This window comes from Hyaena hyaena, unplaced genomic scaffold (genome assembly GCF_003009895.1).
Source record: "Hyaena hyaena isolate Hyena2069 unplaced genomic scaffold, ASM300989v1 scaffold_143, whole genome shotgun sequence".
Lineage (NCBI taxonomy): Eukaryota > Metazoa > Chordata > Mammalia > Carnivora > Hyaenidae > Hyaena > Hyaena hyaena.
The window spans coordinates 915,051-937,788 of record NW_024080775.1 but is presented as its reverse complement, the minus strand read 5'-3'; the positions used below and the strand labels follow the sequence as shown (position 1 = coordinate 937,788).

At 34.1% G+C, this 22,738-nt stretch overlaps 1 protein-coding gene across 1 annotated transcript in view; it reads right to left on the bottom strand.

The window, feature by feature from the left end:
- The window catches only part of SOX5 (SRY-box transcription factor 5), a 349,953-nt gene that overhangs the window by 123,866 nt on the left and 203,349 nt on the right, over positions 1-22,738 (bottom strand). Inside the window, exon 6 of the mRNA XM_039238579.1 lies at positions 1,874-1,994. Within this exon, the coding sequence (XP_039094510.1) occupies positions 1,874-1,994 (121 nt within the window). The remainder of the gene's footprint in view (positions 1-1,873; positions 1,995-22,738) is intronic.

The window sequence follows — 22,738 nt, the reverse complement described above, 5'->3', positions numbered from 1 at the left end:
CAACTGATGATTTTTAAAAGGGTCCTTTTTTTTTTTTCTCTTCAGTAACTAAGGTTACCAAAAAACACATTGGCAACATGTGTTTAATGTGACTAGTAATTCCTTAGGAAAATGGAAACAAAACAAGACAAAAAAATATTTTATGATTAAAAACTCAGAATTTAGTGTAGCAGCAGAGTTTAAAATCTTATATTTAGAATTTAAATTATTCTTACAATTTAAATATTTGGAAGATAAACATATGTTGATCATTAAAAATGTTGGTGTTTCTGAATGAACTGATCTACAAAGATAGAATGATGTGGAAAATATTATTAAATGAATAAATTCAGGACCCAGAGTGAGAACATCATCTTAAAACACATGAAATCAAAGTCAAGAGAAAGATGTGAAAAAGCAGTGTGTAAACTGCAAAGGGCAAAATATCATACAAGTGTGAATTTTTACAGTCCTGAGTTCAGTTCACTTTTACCTAGATTCTGTAGTTGCAATCTACTCTTCTCAAATGGCTTTGTATATTTAAAAACAAAATACATCGCACTTCTTCAATATTATATAGAGAAATGCTTAAAAACTAGGGATAAGTGTTAAAATGTGAAATTCAAGACATCATTTTTACAGGAAACTTAAATCTGATCTCTAGCAATGTTGGATAGAGTTATGCAAATGCAATAAGTACTGAAGCATAGCAAGATTTTAATGGGACAATTTATTAACGTAGAAATGAACCCACGTATACTGGACTTTAAAAAAACAATACTCTATATGAATATCTGAAGGATGGTGGTATTTCATTAATTGTTTCCAATGATGTTCTACTCTTATGAATAAAAATATTTTAATAAACTTGACCTCCCTATCTATGCCCTTTGTCTAATAATGCTCTAGAAAATATGTTACTCAGTGGTCTAGTCTCTCTTTGGAATTTGTTACAATTTTTATTCAACAGATTATAGCTGGCATTTTGCCTATTTAAATTTTAGAAAGTGAAGTATGAGAGTGTTTCCACAATTGACAATATACAATCTCAATTTTGATTAAAAAAAGAGAAAAGTCATAAAATCACAGGCATCTAAAGTTAATAAGCAATATACACAGTTATCTTGGAATAACTTCTCACTTGGAATAACTTCTCACTTAGTACAAAAATGCCCTTGTAGTGTTTGTAACCAGTGGCCATTCATTCATTCATTTAACAAATAATTGAATGTTGTACTGAAAGTTTAGATACAACAATGAATACAACCAGCACTTACCCTCACAGAACTTACTTAAAATTAAAATAAAAAAGAAAATATACAGGATCCAAAGGAATAAGAGAAAGGGATCTAACTAGGTTAGGCAAGTTCTCCCTGATCTGAGTTGAAAGATGTCCAGAAGGCTGAGGAGAGTGAACACTTACAATGTAAGAGTCAGGAAAGAATATGGTTTGATCTAAGAACTAAAACAAGACTAGTAAGAAATTAGGCTGTAAACAGGGAGGAGACAGATAAGGAAAGGCCAACTAATTCACATTAGGAAACTTGAGTTTATCTTAAAAGGAAATGGAAAGCAATTGAAAAACATCTTCCTGTCTTATCTTTGCAAAAACAAATTGAACCTGAAAATTATATTCATATTATAAAAATACACTAGAAATGGAAGTTATGAAACTGAATTATTAAGAGCAAATACTGGCTTCATAAGCAAAGAAATAATCTAAGTCCTTTTAAATACCAACATAAATCCTTTTCTACACTTTCGGTGTGTTTCCTTTTTAAAATAAAAATGCTATATGAGTGATCTCATTTCTTGGTGTGGCAGGAATATTAAATTGCCTAATTTAAAGCCATGCCCTCCACCCACTCCCAAATGGAAAATCAATGGTACTTACTACATCCAGCCTTATAGCTGAAGCCTGGAGGAAGAAGGAATCCTTGCTGGGCAGCTGCAGCCAGCGTCCGTTGATCAGGAGGGAACACGGGAATCATTAATGGCGGCAGTTGACCTTGAACCTGCTGAACGTGATAGAGCGAATCAAAGAGACGAAGTTTTGGTGCTCCATGGTTCCCGCCCTCCTTACTTTATGACAAAAGGAAACCATTTATTCAATTCAATATGCTGTCAAACAAGCTTGCTCAAACACTGGGCCTGAGATCAAGCCTTTGACACCAAACTGAGAATATCCTCTAGCTGGAAGGTGTTACCAAGTTCACTTTCTAACCTGATGAATAATTTCCCTACATGATACCCACATAAAGCATCACTGCTTCATACAATACAAGGATTTTTCTTATTGCATTAATGTTATGGTTAAAAAAAAAAATTACCCTTTGGTTGAACTAAAATCTCCCTCTATAAATCCTGTTAGGGCTAATTTTATCTTCTAAAACAAAACTAACTAAATTGGTATCATTTTACATCTAAATAGGTTTTCATTATTTGAAGATAATTCTCATGTTCACGAAATATTGACATTTTTTGAACAAAAGAAAACTAAGTTTCTTTTAGGTTTTAAAGTTACGAAGACTTTCCCTTTTGTTTATAGAAAGGTAACTGGGGCCAAGGAGAACTGGCATGGCCATGGAACGGGAGAGTTAAACTAGGTCTAAAATCCAGTCCCTTGAATCCTGCTCTGTTACACTCTTTTGTCTTCATCTATCCTTTCACAAGCAGTTGAACCACTCCTTAAACCAAATGGTCTGTGTTTTGGTTGCCATCTTTGGTATACACTTTAATTTGCAGATGTCGCTCTCAGAATATGGGGTTCAAGTCAGTAAATAAATAACCCAGCATAACAGAATAACTATCTTCTTAGAACTGAGCAGATCTCTAGAAATGCAACCTAATGTAGTTATTTATGCAGAAATATCCACACAGTACTGATGAATGCAGAGGTTATCATAAGTAAAATATTTCTCCCAAATAATTATTAAGCAAAATCTCCCTGGTGAACGTGATGATTGGATAGTGTTTTTCATTAAATATATGACTGAGAATTTAGGATCATGCTAAAAATCACATGCATATCTGACGCTTTATTCTCACTTACTACTCTTTCCACACATTAATTCAATTATTTGGAAAATATTTAATTTTTAATGTTTATTGATATTTTGTCTTCCTGTTTTTAATTTTTTTTTTTTAATTTTAATGTTTAGCAATTTCTGAGCGAGGGAGAGAGACAGACTGTGAGCGGGGGAGGGACAGAGAGAGAGGGAGACACAGAATCTGAAGCAGGCTTCAGGCTCTGAGCTGTCAGCACAGAGCCCAACACAGGGTTCAAACTCACTAGCAGTGAGATCATGACCTGAGCCGAAGTCAGGGGCTTAACCGACTGAGCCTCCCAGGCTCCCCTGGAAAATATTTAATTAACACTATGTATAAGAAAATGAGCTTGTCTGTAGAAAAACAAGAGTAAACAAGAAAATCAAGAGCCTATGCCCATTACATTACAGTGGGGATAATGATAGAAGATTAAGAAAACAAATATCCGAAAAAGATTGCAAATTCGTTCAGTTGCTAATCCTAACACAACCCTGAACACTCTCTCAGATTTGTTTTCTCTTTCTCCTACTGGCACTGAACATCCTTGGGGCACTTAGGATTCTTATAGTGCTCATCACTTCTCACTTTAAAAGTCCACCTACAGTTTGTCCATTATTTCATTTTTTACAGTAAACTTCTGAGCTATTTCTGAGATTTTTGGCTTGTGAGTATATGCACTGTGGGGTGGGGGTGGGGTGATGTTTGAGAAAAGGGTGGGAGGGAGGGGGAAAGAGACACAGACAGAGACGGAGAGAAAAATAAGCACTATAAGAATGAGAGATCTGTTTTCGGCAATGACTCCAAATTGGAAAGCATTTCTTTCAGCCAAAAGGATTTTAAACCTATCACTGCCACCAGAGTGAAACTAAAAGGGAATGACAACAAACAGGAATACAAAAAGACAGTGTCTCAAAGTTAGAGCGAAAGGCTTATATCATCACTACAACCAGCTGTTTTTGAGCATACTGGAGGAAAGATATACCTTACGTAGAAAGCAATGGAAAACAATTGACTAAAGACTCAAAATAAGACTCTGCATATGGAGCAAGTTAGTAGGCATAAGTGGTCAAAATAAGAGGTACAAATCAGAAGGCAAAGCAGCATGGGGGCTCGTTCAGAGCAAAAAGAGAGCGCTGGCCAGAATAACAAGCAAGGAAATGAATGGAAAACCAGCTCCCATATATATTTTATATTTCATTGTTCGTAAGTTATTATATTTTATACAGTACATCTCCTGCTTTCTAAGACACCACTGGTTATACGATGTACACATAAATTTAACAAGAGCATTTTAAAGGGAAGAAGAAAGGAACTTCAAATGAAACACATAGAAGCATTATAAGAAGTATCCAAATTTCAGATAGCTTAAAATTTGGGAAACATAACTTCTGGAACTGCAGAAACAATAGGTTCTTGTTTTAGTGCAGTTTTCAAACTTGAATGTATATTAGAATCACCTGGCAAGCTTTGAAAAATTCTCAATGCCCAGACTTCTTCCCACGCCAACTGAACATGAATCAATAGGGGTGAGACCCAGCCAGCAGCATTTTTTTAAAGTTCCCCTGATGATTCCAACGTGCATCCACCTTGGAGAAGGACGGTTGTATAGAAGGCTTTCAGTCACTGTCAACTAATCTTTTTGTCTTCATGTTTTGCCTGGAGTCACAAAGCACCTTCAGGTATAGAAGTAGTTGAAAGGGGCACTGCCTGACTTTTACAGGTTCTGGTGCCCACAGGATAGAACCAGACATTAAGCTAGATTGCTCATAGAATTCCTCCTAATTGAGTCTTTTATCTCTTTTTATAAGTCCCTTTTGTGAGAAACTTTGAATGGTTTGCTTCTACCTAGAGAGTCACAACCAAACCCTTCGGCATGGTAGTCAAGATTCTTTACAATCTGTCCTCCGTCTACATTTCCAAAGATGTTGCTCTGCTTCAGTTCCTGTACTTTTGCCACAAAGGACCATGAAGAGTTCCTTGCATACTCCGTGTTTTTCCATGCCCGAGTATGCTCAAAAGTATTTTCTCTTCTGTTTTGAGTGATTTCTCTTTTCCTTTTCTTCTTGGCAAAATTCGACTTATTTTTCAAAAGCTTTTGAGACCCACATAATGTGTTTGCCTGTGAAAAACTTCTTTCTTGTGGTGCCAATTTTCAGGCAGAAAGAACTGTTACTTCTTTTAACCTCATAAAGCTAATACAATACTTATTGTATTGAATAATACTTTCTTGTATAACTTGAATCTCCCTTATGCCCTAGGAGTTTATTTAGGAAAGAGGTTGTAACTCACTTATTACTGTACCTCTAGAAAGCTTAGCATAGCAGATGAAACTATCATATGTATTGATAATTCATGAATAAAAAACAAGAACAAACTATATAGTCCCAATTTTAAAAAGTTTTATGTTTATTTTTGGAGAGAGAGAGAAAGAGAGAGAGTGAGCTTGGGAGGGGCAGAGAAAGAGGGAGAGAGAATCCCAAGCAGGATCTGTGCTGTCAGTGCAGAGCCCTATGCGGGTCTTGAACTCACAAACCAGGAGATCATGACCTGAGCCACAACCAAGAGTAGGATGCCTAACTGACTGAGCCACCCAGGTGCCCCTATATTTCCATCTTTTAAATTACATCTATTTAAAAATATTTTTAATTAATTGATTTATTTTAAGATAGCATGGGCCAGGGGGTGGGGAGCAGAGAGAGAAGGAGAGAGAGAATCTGAAGCAGGCTCCATACCGTCAGCACAGAGCCCTAGGCGGGGGTTGAACTCGTGAATCGTGAGATTGTGAGCTGTGGGATCATGACCTGAGCAGGGTTCAAGAGTCAGACAGTTAACTGACTGTGCCACCCAGGCACCTCAAAATTTGAGTATTTGAAAGAATAAATTGTAATATACTCCTGTGCTTTTAAATATCTGGGTAGTCTAAGCCTTTGTCTTAGTATGATTATGGAAATGCATTTTCCTTTAGTGATATAATTTGTTTTAGTGTCTAAATTTTCCAAGATCTGCATATATAGAATAACAGAGTTTTAAGGTTGAGAAGTATTCTAGAGATTGGCACAACACAATCATTCTGTTGAATGGAACGGAAATAATGCGTTGGCTATATAAATTGTTCAAGTTCCCACTTCAAGGTAAGAGCAGAGTTAACACTGAACTATATCTCTGAACTCTTAATCTAGTTCTCTTTTCCCACACAATGAGAGAAGTTGGAGGGGAAGTTGAAACTACAAGGGAAAGAAAGGAACCATAACAGTGAACAAGTCTAATTTCATTGTCCGAATGATGGGTTTTCTTTAGATTATCATACAACAAATTATAAAGGATTGTACTAAAAAACTCAGAATAAAGAGTAAAATAAATACCAAAACGTGTGGCTAATCCACATATGCAACTACAAACACATCTCAAAATACAGTTGATCACTATTTGTAGAATCTGTATGTGCAAATTTGCCTACTTGCTAAAATTTACTCCTTACCCTCTTCCCAAATTTACTGGTACCAGTGTTTTTGCAGTCACTCACAGACGTGTGCATACTAGTAAGAAATTTTGTCGGTGATTTCACTGTTTAAAATGCATATAAAATCAATAATAAATATTAATAAGGTGTCTTTAAAAAGAAACACACATATAACAAAGTTATGTGTTGATCAGGTGATAAAAATGGTGTGACAAAAAGTACTTAGGAACCTAACTGCATTTTTCCCAGGAGCAACTGCTCGGTATTTGCTAATTCAGTGCTCATGGCAACTTTATAGAACGCAACTAGTGCACATAATGAGTGCCAATTGTATGACTGCTATATCTTAACTAATTCTCAGTTCACCTCCACTGAAATTTAGTCACCCTTTGGGAGAAAAGGACAGATCACATCAAAGCAGCATACTGATATCTTGATAAATTCTAAAACTAGTTTCTTAAAGGGTTAGTGATTCACACTTACATACTTGAAGTTTTGACTATTTCCAAATCCTATTCGCTTTTAACTTCATTAATTTTCTTTCACTTAATGCGTGAAATTCCTCTTAAATTTCTAATTAAGGTTTAAAATGTGTGACATTTATAATTACGTTTCAATAAAATTCTTTTGTCACAAAATTTTAGTCCTTTTAATAGGCAGCATGTTACTCCCTAGTTAGAATAACCCCCAATAAATTTAAGAGGCTACTGCCTTTAAGACGGTGTATTATGTTTTAACATCTTTTATCACTCTACCACATAGTGTAATCTTGTCTTCTAAAATCTTAAGAATCTAACACAAACCAGTCACATTACGATACTTGTAGAAAATAACAAGTTAATATTTATTAATTATTCATAGTTAAATATTTTATATTTTAAGTAAATGTTCTATTGCAAAACCCTTTAGTGACTTCCTGAAACTAATATATCAAGTAGGTACTTAAGATTATTCCTTTAGCTTTCAGTCACATGGCTCTGTTTATTAGTTTATTCACTTAATCAACAATTTCACTAAGCAGAACATGCACTTTTTTGTAACGAGGGATGCAAAGATGAATTCACATATGATGCTTGCTTTCTAGGAGCTCTGAGTCTGGTGGGGCAAATAAGTATATAGGTACCTATAATCCACTGCCATTCATTCAGTAATAGAGACCTGTATAGGAGCCTATAGAAGCAGATAGGAGACTCCTAACACAGCCTGGAGAAACCAAGGCAAGCCTCACGGGGATAGGTATACCAGGCACAGGGTCTGAACGGATAAGTAGAAGTTAGCTAGGCAAAGAGATGCGAGTCTGGGAAAAAAATTCTAAGCAAAGGAGGAGATGTGAGGAAAGAAACAGGGATACAGAAAAGCAGCATGTGAACAGGACACCGTCTGAGCAGTCTGGGATAACAAAAAGTAAGAGGAAACCAGTGGTGAGAAGGTCTGTCTGAATGAGTCTGGGTATCAGGGTAAGAAGCATAAAATTCCCCATGAGGTTGTGGGGAACCACCGAGGGATTTTAAGTAGATTGGGTAGAATATTTTGATGGGTATACGGAGAAGAGATTTAAAAGACCAAACATAGAGACCAGGTAGGAAGCTAATTGAGGCAACCTGGCAATAGATTTTGAGGGCTTGATTAGTTATAAGAGGGTTAGAAATGAGGAGAAAAAGCCAAGAAATATTTAGAAAAAAGGGGGGATAATGGGGGGATGCTATATATATGTGGGTATATGAGAATGTATCTCTTTATCTAATACATAAAACATATAACAAAATATTATCTATATACATTATATATATGAAGAAGAATATATATATTCTGTGAGTCTTCCCTTCTCTGTGATTTTTCTTATAGTGCCCGTCACTCTGCTCGAGGAGCAGAGAAGGTGAATTCCAGCATTCAGTTTTGGGAAGTGAAGGAAATTGTGGGAAATTCAGCAAGGTCATTAAGAGGAAACCAAAGTCGCTTTAGAATAACAATGGGCCCTGGGCGCTACCCCAGGAAGAGAGACCCGGAAGGGCTTACTAGACTGGAAAAATATAGAAATCAAATAACTGCAGGGACTCCACATCAGTACCAAGGAGCAGTTTGTGTGAGAGCTCAAACAACAGGAAGTTAGGTTATGGTGGTACATTTGCTTAAACTATATACACAAACGTTGTAATGAAAGGCAGCTGTATGATTTAAGTCATCACAAGTACAAATAAAATGCAAAATCTAAAACTTTCAAATGTTCCTCAAGAGTTCAGTCAGATGAGTACTGTCGTGTTCAAGCACACATCATCTTTAGGGATCAGTTCACCTACAGCTGAAATTCAGCCACCTTCAGGGGGGAACACAGCAGCTATTTAGAAGCACACAGTGATAGTACACAGTAGTTTTTGAGAAAATGAAGAATATAATATCCAAATGAGATTACAAGAGGGGTTTAGGTAGGCAGGATATAATTACCCAAACTGGAGTAACCAGGATCACAAGGCTGACTTTCTACCATTAGCAAGAAGAGGCATGGGATCTTCAATGACCAGTAACAGTTTGTGATTTTTCATTTCATATAACAGAAAGTAGATTTGTCAGTTTATCCTACCCAATGCAATGGTCTTTAGGAAAAAAAAAAAAACAAAAAAAAAAAACCCACCTACACTAAAATTAAGAATAAAGGAGTCAATTTTATCTTCCAATTAATCTACGAGGAAGACTAAAGAAAATCTCATTGAGAGCTACTGAGACATAAAAACACTGCTAAAATTGCAATGCCTGCCTCTCACTTCCCAATGGCCACACTGGGGTTGTATCACCTCTAATTTCATGTGATTTAAGACAAAGACAAAGTAGCCATATTCTTTCAGAACAAAAATGAACAGCCATGTGGGTTTTTTTACATAGTACTCTTCTTCGGCAAAAAGCCACAGAACTTTTTTTAAAAATCGTTTCCAAGGATGAAAGTGACTTTGCCAAGCAAAGTGGCTTCAAAACAGGCCTCAAAAATACTAATAGAAAGACAGATGGTTCTACTAAGAGCTTGGCTGCCAAAATTTAAAAAAAAAAAAAAAGTAGGAAAAAAAAAACCCAGAGTGATGCTATTGAAGCTGACTGCAAAGTTATCTGATGACTACAAATACTTTTGTCCCATCACAAGTGCTAACTCTGCCTCCAGGGCTGATATAGCCAAACTACTAACTTCCCCACATCCAGTCCCCCTGGATTCCCACCCCTCCTAAATAAAACCTGTCAGTGCCAAGCCCCACAAAACAGCACAAGCATGCACTTGATTCTGACTGACTGCTCTGCAGAAGCAAAATATTGCATTGAAGAACTCCTATTTAGGAACAGACCCACAAGGAAAATTGCTTTTCTTTTCAAAACTGCCTGTCACATTTTCTTTTTCTAATTCTCCCTTTCCTCCTCCTCTCTGTCACCAAAGGGCCCCTGGGCCCTATGAGTTTAGATGATACAAACTCAATTTGTATAAAGAAGGCAAGAGGCAGCACCACAGAGAGGAGGAGATAGTTTACAAGGATAGAGAAATAATCCAGTCAAGACACAGTGCAATTTTCTTTCCAAACTACTAGTACAATAATACCTCCACTTTATTTCCTTCAGGGCAACTGTCATTTCTTTTTAACCAGATTGCTACTAGATATAATAGAAACTGAAATATTATATGGTCACTGACTCTTCCTTTCGATGGCTCATTTCACTATTGCATTTTTACTTTTGCATGATGTGCTTATTGTTGGCATTGTTACTAGCATACAACCACTTTCAAATGATGTAGAATTAAGACCTCTGTCACTCTAAAGCAATAAAATTTCATTCTTAATACTGTGCAGGTTTCACTTAAGTAGTTTTCTTGTCTAATAGCACCTTTTATTTATTTACAGCATTTAGGCATTACATTCTTATAAAGCACCATTTTAATATACATTCAACTCATATCAACCAGAATGATGGCATTTCTTATAAATATGAAACATGCTTAAACAAAGTATCTTTGCTGACTTAAGGAAAAATCTCTATTTTAAAAGTTGATAATCATAGAAACTTGAGGGTGGCAAAAATATGGTGTTAAATAAGAAATCAATTGTGAAAGAGTATGGGGAAAACAGCCATTCCATTTGCCAAGGACAATTTTGAGCTGAATGAAAGAATTAAAAAGGCAATGATTAAAATATCTCAAATGATGCATTATTCAGGATTAGGTTATCATCTCTCTCTTAAAGGCAATATTTTATGTAGCTCGATAGCTGTTACTTGATAAAAGCAAAGTCTTTCTTTATAATGCAACTCTATTTGTTCCCTCCATTGTGTGTGACTATTTGTATTACTTATCATGGTTCCTGACAACAAAACAGCCTAGCTCATACGAGTATGCATGGTTCTCTGTTCGCATGAACAGAATCAGGCTTCGCCAATACTAATACAATCTTATTTTATATCACGCATTACTCTGTCATTGTCATTTACATGCAAATGAAAGACAACATAAAATATAATGGCCAACATGAAATATAATATATTTTTCAATTATATTTCTCAGGACACCATCATTAGAAAACTTAATAAAATTCACTATTTATTGATTTCTGATTTATGATGTTTTGCTGAATGGGCTATAATAGATTATTAGTGATTTTTTTTCTCATGCAACATAAATCTCAGTTCAACATAGGTTTTTAAAATATTGCACCTCAAAAAATGATCACTTTGTGAGGAGGGTTGGATTGGAAGTGACTGCTAATGCATAAGGGTTTCTTTTTGGAGTCATGAAAATGTTCTGGAATTAGACAGTGGGGATGGTGACAAAACACCATGACTCTTCCAAAACAATTGAATTGTATGCTTTAAAAAGGGGTGAATTAAATGGAATGTGAACTGGATCTCAATTAAAAAAAAATACAAAAAATTTAAAAGACCACATTAAAAAGTATATCACTTCACTACTACTTGAAGCAGAATTAAATGTGTTTTGAAATAAGCACTGGGTGTTATATGTAAACCAACCTGACAATAAACTATTTAAGAAAAAAAAAAGAAATAATCGGGTATTGTGTTAGAATAATATATCATGGTTTTTTATTTTTATATTATTATTTTGTATTTTTATAAAGTCCTTTGACATATATTAGTTCAATTATACTTTATCCTGCTTCTTGTAGAACAGCAGGTCAGGCGTTGTTACTTAAATTCTATTAATAAAGAAATTGGAAATGGGGCACCTGGGTGGATCAGTCGGTTAAGCGGCCTACTTCAGCTCAGGTCATGATCTCACAGTTTGTGAGTTGGAGCCCCGCGTCGGGCTCTCTGCTGACAGCTCAGAGCCTAGAGCCTGCTTGGGATTCTGTGTCTCCCTCTGTCTCTGCCCCTCCCCTGCTCGCATTCTGTCTCTTTCTCACTCTCTCTCTCTCAAAAATAAATAAACATTAAAAAATTAAAAAGAATATAAGGAAATTGGAAAGGCAAACAAATAATTTGGAGATTTACCCATTATCATATAGTTAGCCAAAACAATAAGCCTAGAACTTATTTTTTAGTCCTCTTAACTATAAAGCAAAAATGTAATAATCTTCTTAAATAAAAATATGGATTTATATAAAAAATATAGAAACGTTGTCAAAATTCCCATATTATTTGCTCAGCATAAAAATGATCACATTTAAATTATCTTTCAAAGATAAAATTCTATTATGTTTTGAGAAATTTTTATCACAAGGATGGCATTTGACTTTGATTTTTATCTTAATTTTACATTTTATTTTGTTTTATGTTTTCTGTTCACAGTGTTTGTAAAATTTTCAATGTGTATACATACTACTTTACTGATCTGAAAATTAATCAGGAAAAAAACAGAGGTGTAACAGAACACTTATAGAGCCTGGCATATCATAGAAGAATATTTAATACAGGAATTGTTAACCTGAAGATCTCTAAAGATCTTAAACTGTGAGTCTTTATAGCCTAATTTGGTAGAAAATAGGAAAAAGATTTTGATATGTGACTAAAGAATTTACTAAAACGTAGGGATGCCTGGGTGGCTCAGTGGGTTGAACATCCGACTCTTGATTTCGGCTCTGGTCATGATCTCATGGTTCCAGGGTTTGATCCCTGCATCAGGCTCTGCATTGACAGCATGGAGCCTGCTTGGGATTCTCTCTCTCCCTCTCTCTCTGCACCTCTCTCTCTCTCTCTCTTTTTAAATAAATAAACATTAAAAATAAAAGAAGTTTTTTTCACTCTGATTATCATAAAAAGTATATTTAATATTAGCATTTATTTCAAAGTTTCCTGAAATCATTACCAATTAGTTTGACCTTTATTAGTTTACTTCTTGCTGAAATATCTTACACCACAAGTATTTATTCTATGCAATGACTGTTGGATTATGAAATCTTTTTTTTTTTTTTTTTTTTTTAATGTTTTATTTATTTCTAGGAGAGAGAGAGAGACAGCGTGAGCAGGGGAGGGTCAGAGAGAGAGGGAGTCAAAGACTGAAACAGGCTCCAGGCTCCGAGCTGGCAGTCAGCACAGAGCCCGACACGGGGCTCAAACCCACGGACTGTGAGATCATAACCTGAGCCGAAGTCCGCCGCTTAACTGACTGAGCCACCCAGGTGCCCCAAGTGTTATTATACTCTTGATTTTGGCTTAGGACATCATCCCAGGGTAGTAGAATCCAGCCCTGAGTCAGGCTCCACCCGGATTGTGGAGCCTGCCTAAGATTCTCTTTTTCCCTCCCTCTGCCTGTCTCCCCAGCTCTCCCGCTATCTCTGAAAAAGAAAAACAAAACTAAACAAAACAACTATTAGATAAGGATACTCAGTTTTAGTCTCAGTTTCTCATAAGAGTAACTAGTTTACTAAAAAATTTCCTTTTATACAATAGATTTTAGGCTTTATTTCATTTTCATTCAGGATTTACCATTCTTCCTCAAAGTAATGCCTTGAAACATGGCATGTAATTGTTGCCACTTTTACCCCCAATTCATGACCTTCCTCAGACCTTAGTTTTAGTATTAATTATGCTGAGTTAGGTTTGTGAACTTCATTGTTCCTCAGGAGATGGGAGAGAGAACTCTGATGTGTTGTTAGTGAAATATCATAAGAACTGCAGTTAGATGTTATTTATGATAAAACTGCAATTTTTTATTACTCAAATGGAATGATTACATATTTTAAAAGATTAGGAAAATAGTTCAAATCAAGACATTGTGTGCCACTAAACACAACTGATTTTATTCCTGTTATCCACATATCAACATAAAGTAATGTGACTAAAAGGTAATGGAAACACATGAAGAACAGAGTTTAATTTGTAGGCATGAACTTGTATATGCTATTTTTAAATTCTTGACTAAAATTTCAAGTACATAGATGTATCCTTAAACTATGCATTAATTTTATTTTAAGAAAATAACCGTGATTATACTGCTTACATTTCTCTTATTCAGCCTTTTTCCAGTGTGTAATTTCAATACTTTAGTGAGCAGGTGCTAGATTGATGTGAAGGGCTAGTGTATGGGGATTTGTTTATTTGTAGCATGCAAAGTGTATACTGAGGCAGCAATGAAAAATGTTCTATCTGTGGGAAGAAGCCCTTATAAGCAAGTATTCCTGCAAACAAAACCAAAAATAACATTTCAAACATTCCCGCCCCCCCAAACGCAACCATATTAGGGGCAGGTTAACATCTAGTTCTATTCCTAAGAATGTGAAAAATCCATGCTCTCTGAATAATAGTGGATACAGCCTCATAATCTCAGTCAGAACTTGGTACTCAGATGCTTCTAACTTGACTATAGTTGAAGACATTCTAGCAGTAAGCCACTCACTAGAACATTTGTCACTGAAAATAAAACGTGTGAAATTTCCAGAAAGGGCATGTTAGATGTTTCTTAAGCTGAAAATGTGAAATATTTTTGTAATTGGACAACCCATTGAACACAGTGTCATTTATGTAATCAAAAGCTTTTAAATTGAGTGGAGAAGGAGTATTATAAATTATTCCACTGTCAGTACATTCAATAGGGACCTGTACATTACCTGCAGCAAACTATGTAAGTATAGCTAATTTTACTACTTTGCTAAATTTACTTGATCCTGTCCAGCAAAAAGCACTATAACTTGCCTACATATAATGACAATATTTAAATAAAGGTGAATTATGCAATACCATTGATATTTTGCTAAACCTATAAACTACTTTTACTATTAGAAATGTTCTTTATGTCATCAAGATTGTGACAATTCTAGCTTTATTTGAGTGTTTTACTAGATGAAAAGAGAACATGGACTGAATGCATGAGTATTTTCCATCTGTCTGCCCTTTACCAAAAGTATTTGATAGATGGTTGTTAATAGTAACATCTATTCTGTTTCCCTAAGCTTCTCTCATGACCCTTTTTGTTTTCATGTTGACTTTTGCACAATTCTACTTTGACTCATCGAAACTCACCAAAACCAGTGAAATAAATCCTTCCATCACCTCCATTTTACAGGTGAAGAAACTGAGGCACGCCTAAAGTCAGACAGATAGCAAGTAAAAGAGCTAGAATTCAGGTTTTTCACCATCACACTTTATAGTATAGGATATACTTATAAATAAATCTTACCATAACAAAATACATTATAAAAATGTATTTTTAAATCACAAATATTCTGAATGGCATGGCTTGAAAAATACTTATTTGAACATATACTTTTTTTAAAAGTATAATGGAAACAGTACTAAATATTAAATATCCTAGAAATCTCGCTGCCATAATACACATAGGTCCTGGCTACATAATACCCAACATATTTTTTGATGCAGTCTCCAGGGAAGTTGAACAAGAAAAGGGGACTAGTAAGTTGAAAGTAGGTGGGTAGAATGAGGGGTACACTGGTGGCAAACGTAGGTAACAGCAGCAACTAGAACCCAGGATGAAGTCTTGGGTCCCTAAAAAGCTAACCTTCAGATTCTTGTACTAATACAGGACAAAAAGGGGGAAATATACCATCACTGAAAGATAAGTTTAAAATAAATATTGCAATTAAAGCAAGCGTACTGGAATTTTTCTACAATGCCTCTGATAGAAAACCACAGATCAGAAGTTACGATGATGATTCTTTGACAAATATTTATTGAGGGACTACATATATGAGACATTTTCCCAGGTACTTAAAAAAACCATAGTAAAAAACCTCAGTGGACTAAAATCCCTGATTTCATTGACTTTACATTCTAGTACCATAAAAACCCAACCATAATAATTCTACTTCCATTATTCAACTACAGAGTTTACCTAACTTGGATCTGCAATTCAAATAAAAACTTCGTATATGGTCAGTGAAGCCCGAAGCTACAAAATTAAAAATAAGTGGTCTCCGGTTTGTACTGCCTCCTGGAACCTGGCAGAATAATCCAGTACAGTAGACAGGTATCACCAATTTAGATATGATGATTCCCCACAGATTAAGTTAAGCCAAACATAAACTCACTAAAAGAATTTAACAAATACATAAAGAAGACTATAGCATGTATAAGAGCAGAATCAAGAAGCAACAGATTTAGAAATCCAAAAGCAGTCAACTATCAAATGAAGAATTAAAAAAAATACGTAAAATGGTTACTTAAGTCTAAGGTAGAAGAAAGAGTATCAAATAAAAAAATATCACAGATGATCAGGAAAACTTAAAAATCTAACAGAACTTTGAAACTTCAAGAAATGAAAACTAGAATAACTGAAATTTAAAACTCATTCTATGAATAAACAGTAATTAGGTATAGGTGATGAGAGAAGTCATTAAATTGAAAATAAATCTAAAGAAATTAGCCAGATTTTAGTTCACAGAAATAAGGAGATGGAAAGCATACAAGAGGAGGTAAGTAGTATGGTGCTAGAATGAGATGATGCAACAAATCCTAGTATAAATTTTAGAAGAGAATAGAAAAAACTAAAGATAGGCACTATTCTAAAGCTAATGGTTGAGCATTGTTCTGAATTTGAAAGACATAGACCCATAGATGAAAGAGGTAAGCTATATATGAACAGAATAGTTAAGAAGAAAATATCACTTAATTCTCTTAAAAAAACTTCAGAAAAACAAAGGCACGGAGAAAATCTTAAAAGCAGCAAGATGCAGGGCATTAACCTAAGAATGATAATTGGTTTGACAACAAACTTCTAAGCAACAGTACTAGAAGCCAGTAGAGAGGCAAAAGAAAGTAACAGTCAGCTTCAAAGTATATCCCAGCAAACAATTTGAAAAACAAAAGCAGAATGAAGCATGTTTTTTCAGGAAAGTCTACTACAAACTCCTTCACTAAAAGAAATTCTAAAGGATGTGTTCAGAAAAAAGGAAAGGTAACCTAGGAAGAATAAGAAACAAGTGGTGGACATATGAGCAAATAAAAACAATTTGTTCAGTGAAAATAATGACCAATGCTTCGATTAACAAAGAATCAGGCAGAGCGAATTCCAACAACAATAACATGTAAAGTAAGGGGAATATTCAGAGTTATGAGTTTTAATATTATTCTTTAATCCAACAAGAGGAATACAATATTCATCAATTTCAAACTCTTACCTTAAATAGACATGTTAAGTTTCCAAAGGCAATCCATAAAAAATAGAAATAGAGTAGATAATGATTAAACCAATAAAAAGAAAAAAAATGTCATAGAGAAAACTAAAGATTAATATATAAAAAAATAAAAAAAGGAAAATATAAACAAAATATGGTTCAAATAGAAAGCAAATGAAATGAGAGACTTAAGTTTGATCATAATAAATGGTAAGTGGATTAAGCTTATAAATTAAAAAGAGATCAACAGATTTCATTTTTAAGAAAATCCAGAGATATCATTAAATTATAATGCTAAAGAGTATTGAAAAGGGATGAAAAAAGTTGTATCAGGCAAATATCAACCAAACGAATAAACAAAGAAGTTTAAAGCATACCTATTTTAATATCAGACAGAATAAACTTTAATGCTAAAAGGATTGTTGTGGGTACAGAGCTTCCAGAAATAGCCATACAAGTTTCATTTCATCAGGAAGATATAATAATTCTGAAGTTATATACATATCTATTCAACATATTATTTGGAAGTCCTAGCCACATCAATCAGACAAGAAAAAGAAAAGGCATCTAAATTGGTAACAAAGAAGTAAAACCTTCACTATTTGTAGATGACATGATACTATATACATAAAACCTTAAAGATTCCACCAAGAAACTACTAGAACTAATACATGAATTTAGTAAAGCCGCTAGATACAAAATTAATATGTAGAAATCTGTTGCAAATGTATATACTAATATTGAAGCAAAAATAGAAATTAAGAAAAAAATCCCATTTACAATTGCACCAAAGACAATAAAATACCTAAGAATAAATTTATTTTTATACAAGGGGATGAAAAATCTGTCCTATGAAAGCTATAAAACTGTGATGAAACAAACTGAAGATAGCGAGGAATGGAAAGATATGGATTCGCAGAACAAATATTGTTAAAATGTCCATACTACCCAAAATAATCTACATATTTTTACAATCCCTATTCAAAATGCCAACAGTATCTTTCACAGACCTTGAACAAAGAATCCTAAAATTTGTATGGAACCACATAAGACTTCAAATAGCCAAAGCAATCTTGAAAAAGAAGAACAAATCTACAGGTATCACAATCCCAGATTTCAAGATATATTACAAAGCTGTAGTAATCTAAACAGTATGGTTGTGTTACAAAAAGAGACACATAGATCAATGGGACAGAGTAAAGAGGGCAGAAATAAACCCATGCTTTCATGGTCAATTAATGTACAACAAAGGAAGGAAGAATATACACTGAGGGAAGACAGTTTCTCCACAATGGTGCAGGGAAAACTGGACAGCTACATGCAAAAGAATGAAACTGGACAACTTTCTTATACTGTACACAAAAAAATAAACTCAGAATGAATTCAGACATAAATGCGAGACCTGAAACCATAAAATCTCTAGCAGAAAACACATAAAATTAGCAGTAATTTCTTTGACATCACGTACAGAAACATTTTTCTAGAGATGTCTCCTCTAGCAAGGGAAACAAAAGCAAAATTAAATTATTGGGATTACACCCAAATAAAAGGCTTTTTGCATAGCAAAATAAACCATCAACAAAATAAAAAGCAATCTACCAAACAGGAGAACATATTCGCAAATAATATATTCAATAAGAGGTGAATTTCCAAAATACATAAAGAATTTATATGACTCAATAGAAAAAAAATAATCCAATTAAAAATGGGCAGAGGGCCTGAATAGACATTTTTCCAAAAAGACATACAGATGGCCAGCAGACACATGAAAAGATGCTCAACATCACTAATCATTAGGGAAATGCAAATTAACACCACAATGAGATAACACTTTACACCTGTCAGAATGGCTAAAATCAAAAAGACAAGAAATAACAAGTGTTGGCAAGGATGTGGAGGAAAAGAAACTCTCATGGACTATTGGTAAGAATGCAAATGGATGCAGCCATTGTGAAAAACAGAATGGAGATTCCTCAAAAAATTAAAAATAAAATTTCCATATACTCGAGTAATTTCACTACTGGGCACTGACCCAAAGAAAATGAAAACACTAATTCAGAAAGATATATGGGACTCTATATTAATTACAGCATTATTTACAACAGCCAAGATATGGAAACAACCCAAGTATTCATGGATAGACACAGATAGAAGTATATACATATACACATACAATACATACATAATAGAATATCACTTAGCTCCCTCCCACCCCCAAAATGAAATCTTGCCATTTGCAACAACACAGATGGACTTAGAGTGTATAACACTAAGTAAAGTAAGTCAGTGAGAGAAAGACAAATACTGTATGATTGCAATCATATGTGGAATTTAAGAAACAAAACAAACAAAGAATAAAGATTAAAAAAAAAAAAAAAAAAAAACCAGACTTTTAAATACAGAGAGCACACTGCTGGTTGCCAGAGGGTAGGTGAGTGGGGAGATGGGTGAAATAGACAAAGGTGGAGAAATCGAGTTCTATCCTCATAATTTATAACACAACAACTGAGAGCTACAAGGAGAAATTCATAAACCTTCATTATTGTAGGCCATTTTAGTAAAACTTTCTTTAATTACTAATAGCTCAAGTGAAATTAGTGAAGACATAGTTAATTTGGACAGCACAATTAGAATGCTTAATCTAATGGACATATATAGAATTTTGCACTTAATAATTACAGAATACAAACACTTTTAAGGCAAACAGGACATTTATAAAAACTGTCATGCGTAAAGCAAGATCCAACAGATTTAAGAGGTTTAGTAATATGCAAAATTATGATGAAAGTATTTGGTTTTAGGAGGGGGAATGTTAGTTTTAAAAAATGGACTCCATAAATAACAATTTCTCTTTTTGAATGAGGAGTTTGTCTAATTTCAGATTTGCAGAGGTATATTTTAGAAAAGACTGAAACATTTACCTGGGAAATTGAGTTTACGTTTCTATGAAAAATACAATTTGATTACTGAAATATGATCCTTATTTTCTAAATGTGCTTTACCATTGACAAGTGGGATCATTAAAATTGCTGTGTTTGCTCTAATTAATGTGTGGGTGGTTGGCAGGAATTAGAGGTTATTTAATATCATGTAATGGTTAGCAATTCAAAACCTGTACAGTTTGAAGACTGTACTATTGGGGAAAACAATCAAGAATAAATAATTTAAAGTCATTATGTTTTTTAAAAAGTCAACATCACACACAAAGCTTTTAAATTGTGAACATGTATTTTGAGCTCTGAACATTTTTGTTCACTGAAACAAAAAAAGACAAAAAATTGTGGATGTTTGAAAAAATACACATGATATACATGAATATGTTTTCCAACTTTTTGAGAAAATCTTAGAAATGAAATTGAAAAGATATTAGCAGTAAAAAAATTGAAAGTTGGTATAATCTTGTAAAATAAAATGCCATTTAACAAGTTGTGTATAGATTTTGATAAAACTGAAGTTTGTAAAATTTTCACTAAAATGCCCATTTTTTAACTGACTTCTTGAGCTCAACACACTTTTCAAATAAAAACATGCATGATACAGGTACAAAAGCTATAATAGCATGTTTTGACGTATATCACAACCATATTTATAGCAATATAAAATAGTTCATAAGAGTTAATATGAAATAATTATTGAGGTAGCGTTTATAAAGGAAGTAAATTCTCCAATGTCATATGCAAGTCGATAGGAAGTAAACATAAGCCTTAATGTTGGTATAAATCTTTGTGTTAAACATATTTCTGATTACAGAAGCGCGAGATGCAGAGCAAAGATTTTTTCAACATTTCAGTTATTCTGCCTTGTATGTGAGACTGTCCTCACTGCTAGTGGGATTTTTCTTGGATTTATTTCATCGTGTATTGTTAAAGATAAAATGAAATGTACCAGAATCCTGAGAACATTTGTAAAAATGTCTAATCACATCCTTGAATCAAGTTCATAACTGACCCAGTTATGGGTGAATCTATCACCCATTCTTATTAGGTCATTCATCTTGCAAAACTACAGGTTTTCACTTACTAGTCTTAACACGATTAATATTGCCTACATAGTTCTACTCCTGAGGCTTACATGTGGGTCTCAATACTACACATGTATTGAGCAAGACCTGATCCCCATCACAGGGAGATTTCAGTCTGTAAATGGTTCACCTGGAAGAATGCAATAACAGGAGAAAACACACACACACACACACACACACACACACACACACACACACACCAATGTTTTAGTATGTGCATTTATCAGCAACAGAAAGCACAATAGTTCAAAATGAAAAGAAATAATAGTATTTCAATTTTATTAGCAACTCATTTTTACTTGACATTTTGTATGTATTTGCTGACAGTTTCTTATTAAATCTTTCCCTGTACTAGCCCTAACACCCCATTGGTTCATAAGTTCTTTTCATCACATAATTCTGAGTAGGGGAAAAATAAAAGAAAAAAAGAAAGTTTTCAGACAGACTTATAGAGTTAAAAATACTGAAGTTAACAAGGGGGTTAAGAAAGATGAGACCAGTGCTGGAAAAAAGGGGAAGGGTGTGTGTGAAAGAAAGAAATGTGTGTCCAAGAATATATGCAGTATAGAAAAGGGAAAAATACAAAGAAAATGCATTTTTAACATTGTAGTTTGAGTGTTATATACTAAACACATATAATCAAGATTCCCAGGTTCATCTCTTTCAACTAGAAATGTGCTCTACTCTTACTTCCACTTCTAAGCCACTATAGGTATTAAACAGCAATTTACATGTGATTTGCATTTTTTTTTTTTTTGTACTTGTGGTTTTGGTAAGTCTTCCAAACCTAATGACTGTTCCTTTGGCCAGCAACATAAATGCTATAATCACACAATTATTGTGCTGGGAACAGTTTAATTCAGCATTTTGTTCTCAACCACAGAACAATTACTCAACAATTTCGGTTAACCAGACTAGCTAGCTGCCTGGAAAGAAAGAGGAATATTCACAAGATCTATTGTCTTACATAAAGGCAGCTACCAGATCGGCTGAAACTTTCTAGTATTGCTCTGCTCTGTGCTTCTTTTCAGGATCTTTCAGATATCTGTCCTAATGAAAATGACAAATTGTAGGTTTTCCTTTATGGACTTGCTGTTTGTTCAGTTCTTCTAATTACACATTTGCATATTTTTTAAAAACACATTGAGATTTTTGTGCATCTGGAAACACAGACCTATAGATAAATGTACTTAAAAAAAGCATTTAATATAATGATAGTTAATGTAAAGAATTGCAAGCTCAAAAGTATAAGTTTAGAACTCTTCCTTCCATCTAGCCTATGGTGCATAACGTGATGGTAAAGCCTTCTTTCACCTCATTGAAATCACATTATTTCCTAACAGTGTAAGTCGCTGAATGTCAACCTTGATTCCAAATTTTAATTTTTAAAATAGAAATGGAGGTGATTTTATATAATCATGGCTATTAAGGTTCTCTTTGTATTATTTTGTTCAATATTAATTTTACTTGATCAGAACCAAAAAGTCAGGGCCAAAGCTTATCAATTCAAAACTATTTAGAAATAGATCATCAAACGATTTATGCACCTGTGTAAAAATATATGTACACTGAAATTGTCCTGTCCCTTGATTATTTCTCATGGGCACAGAAAACTATTACATTAGCTCTGTACCATACTGCACAGGTCTTGGAAGCTACTGACAGACAAAGCAGTCA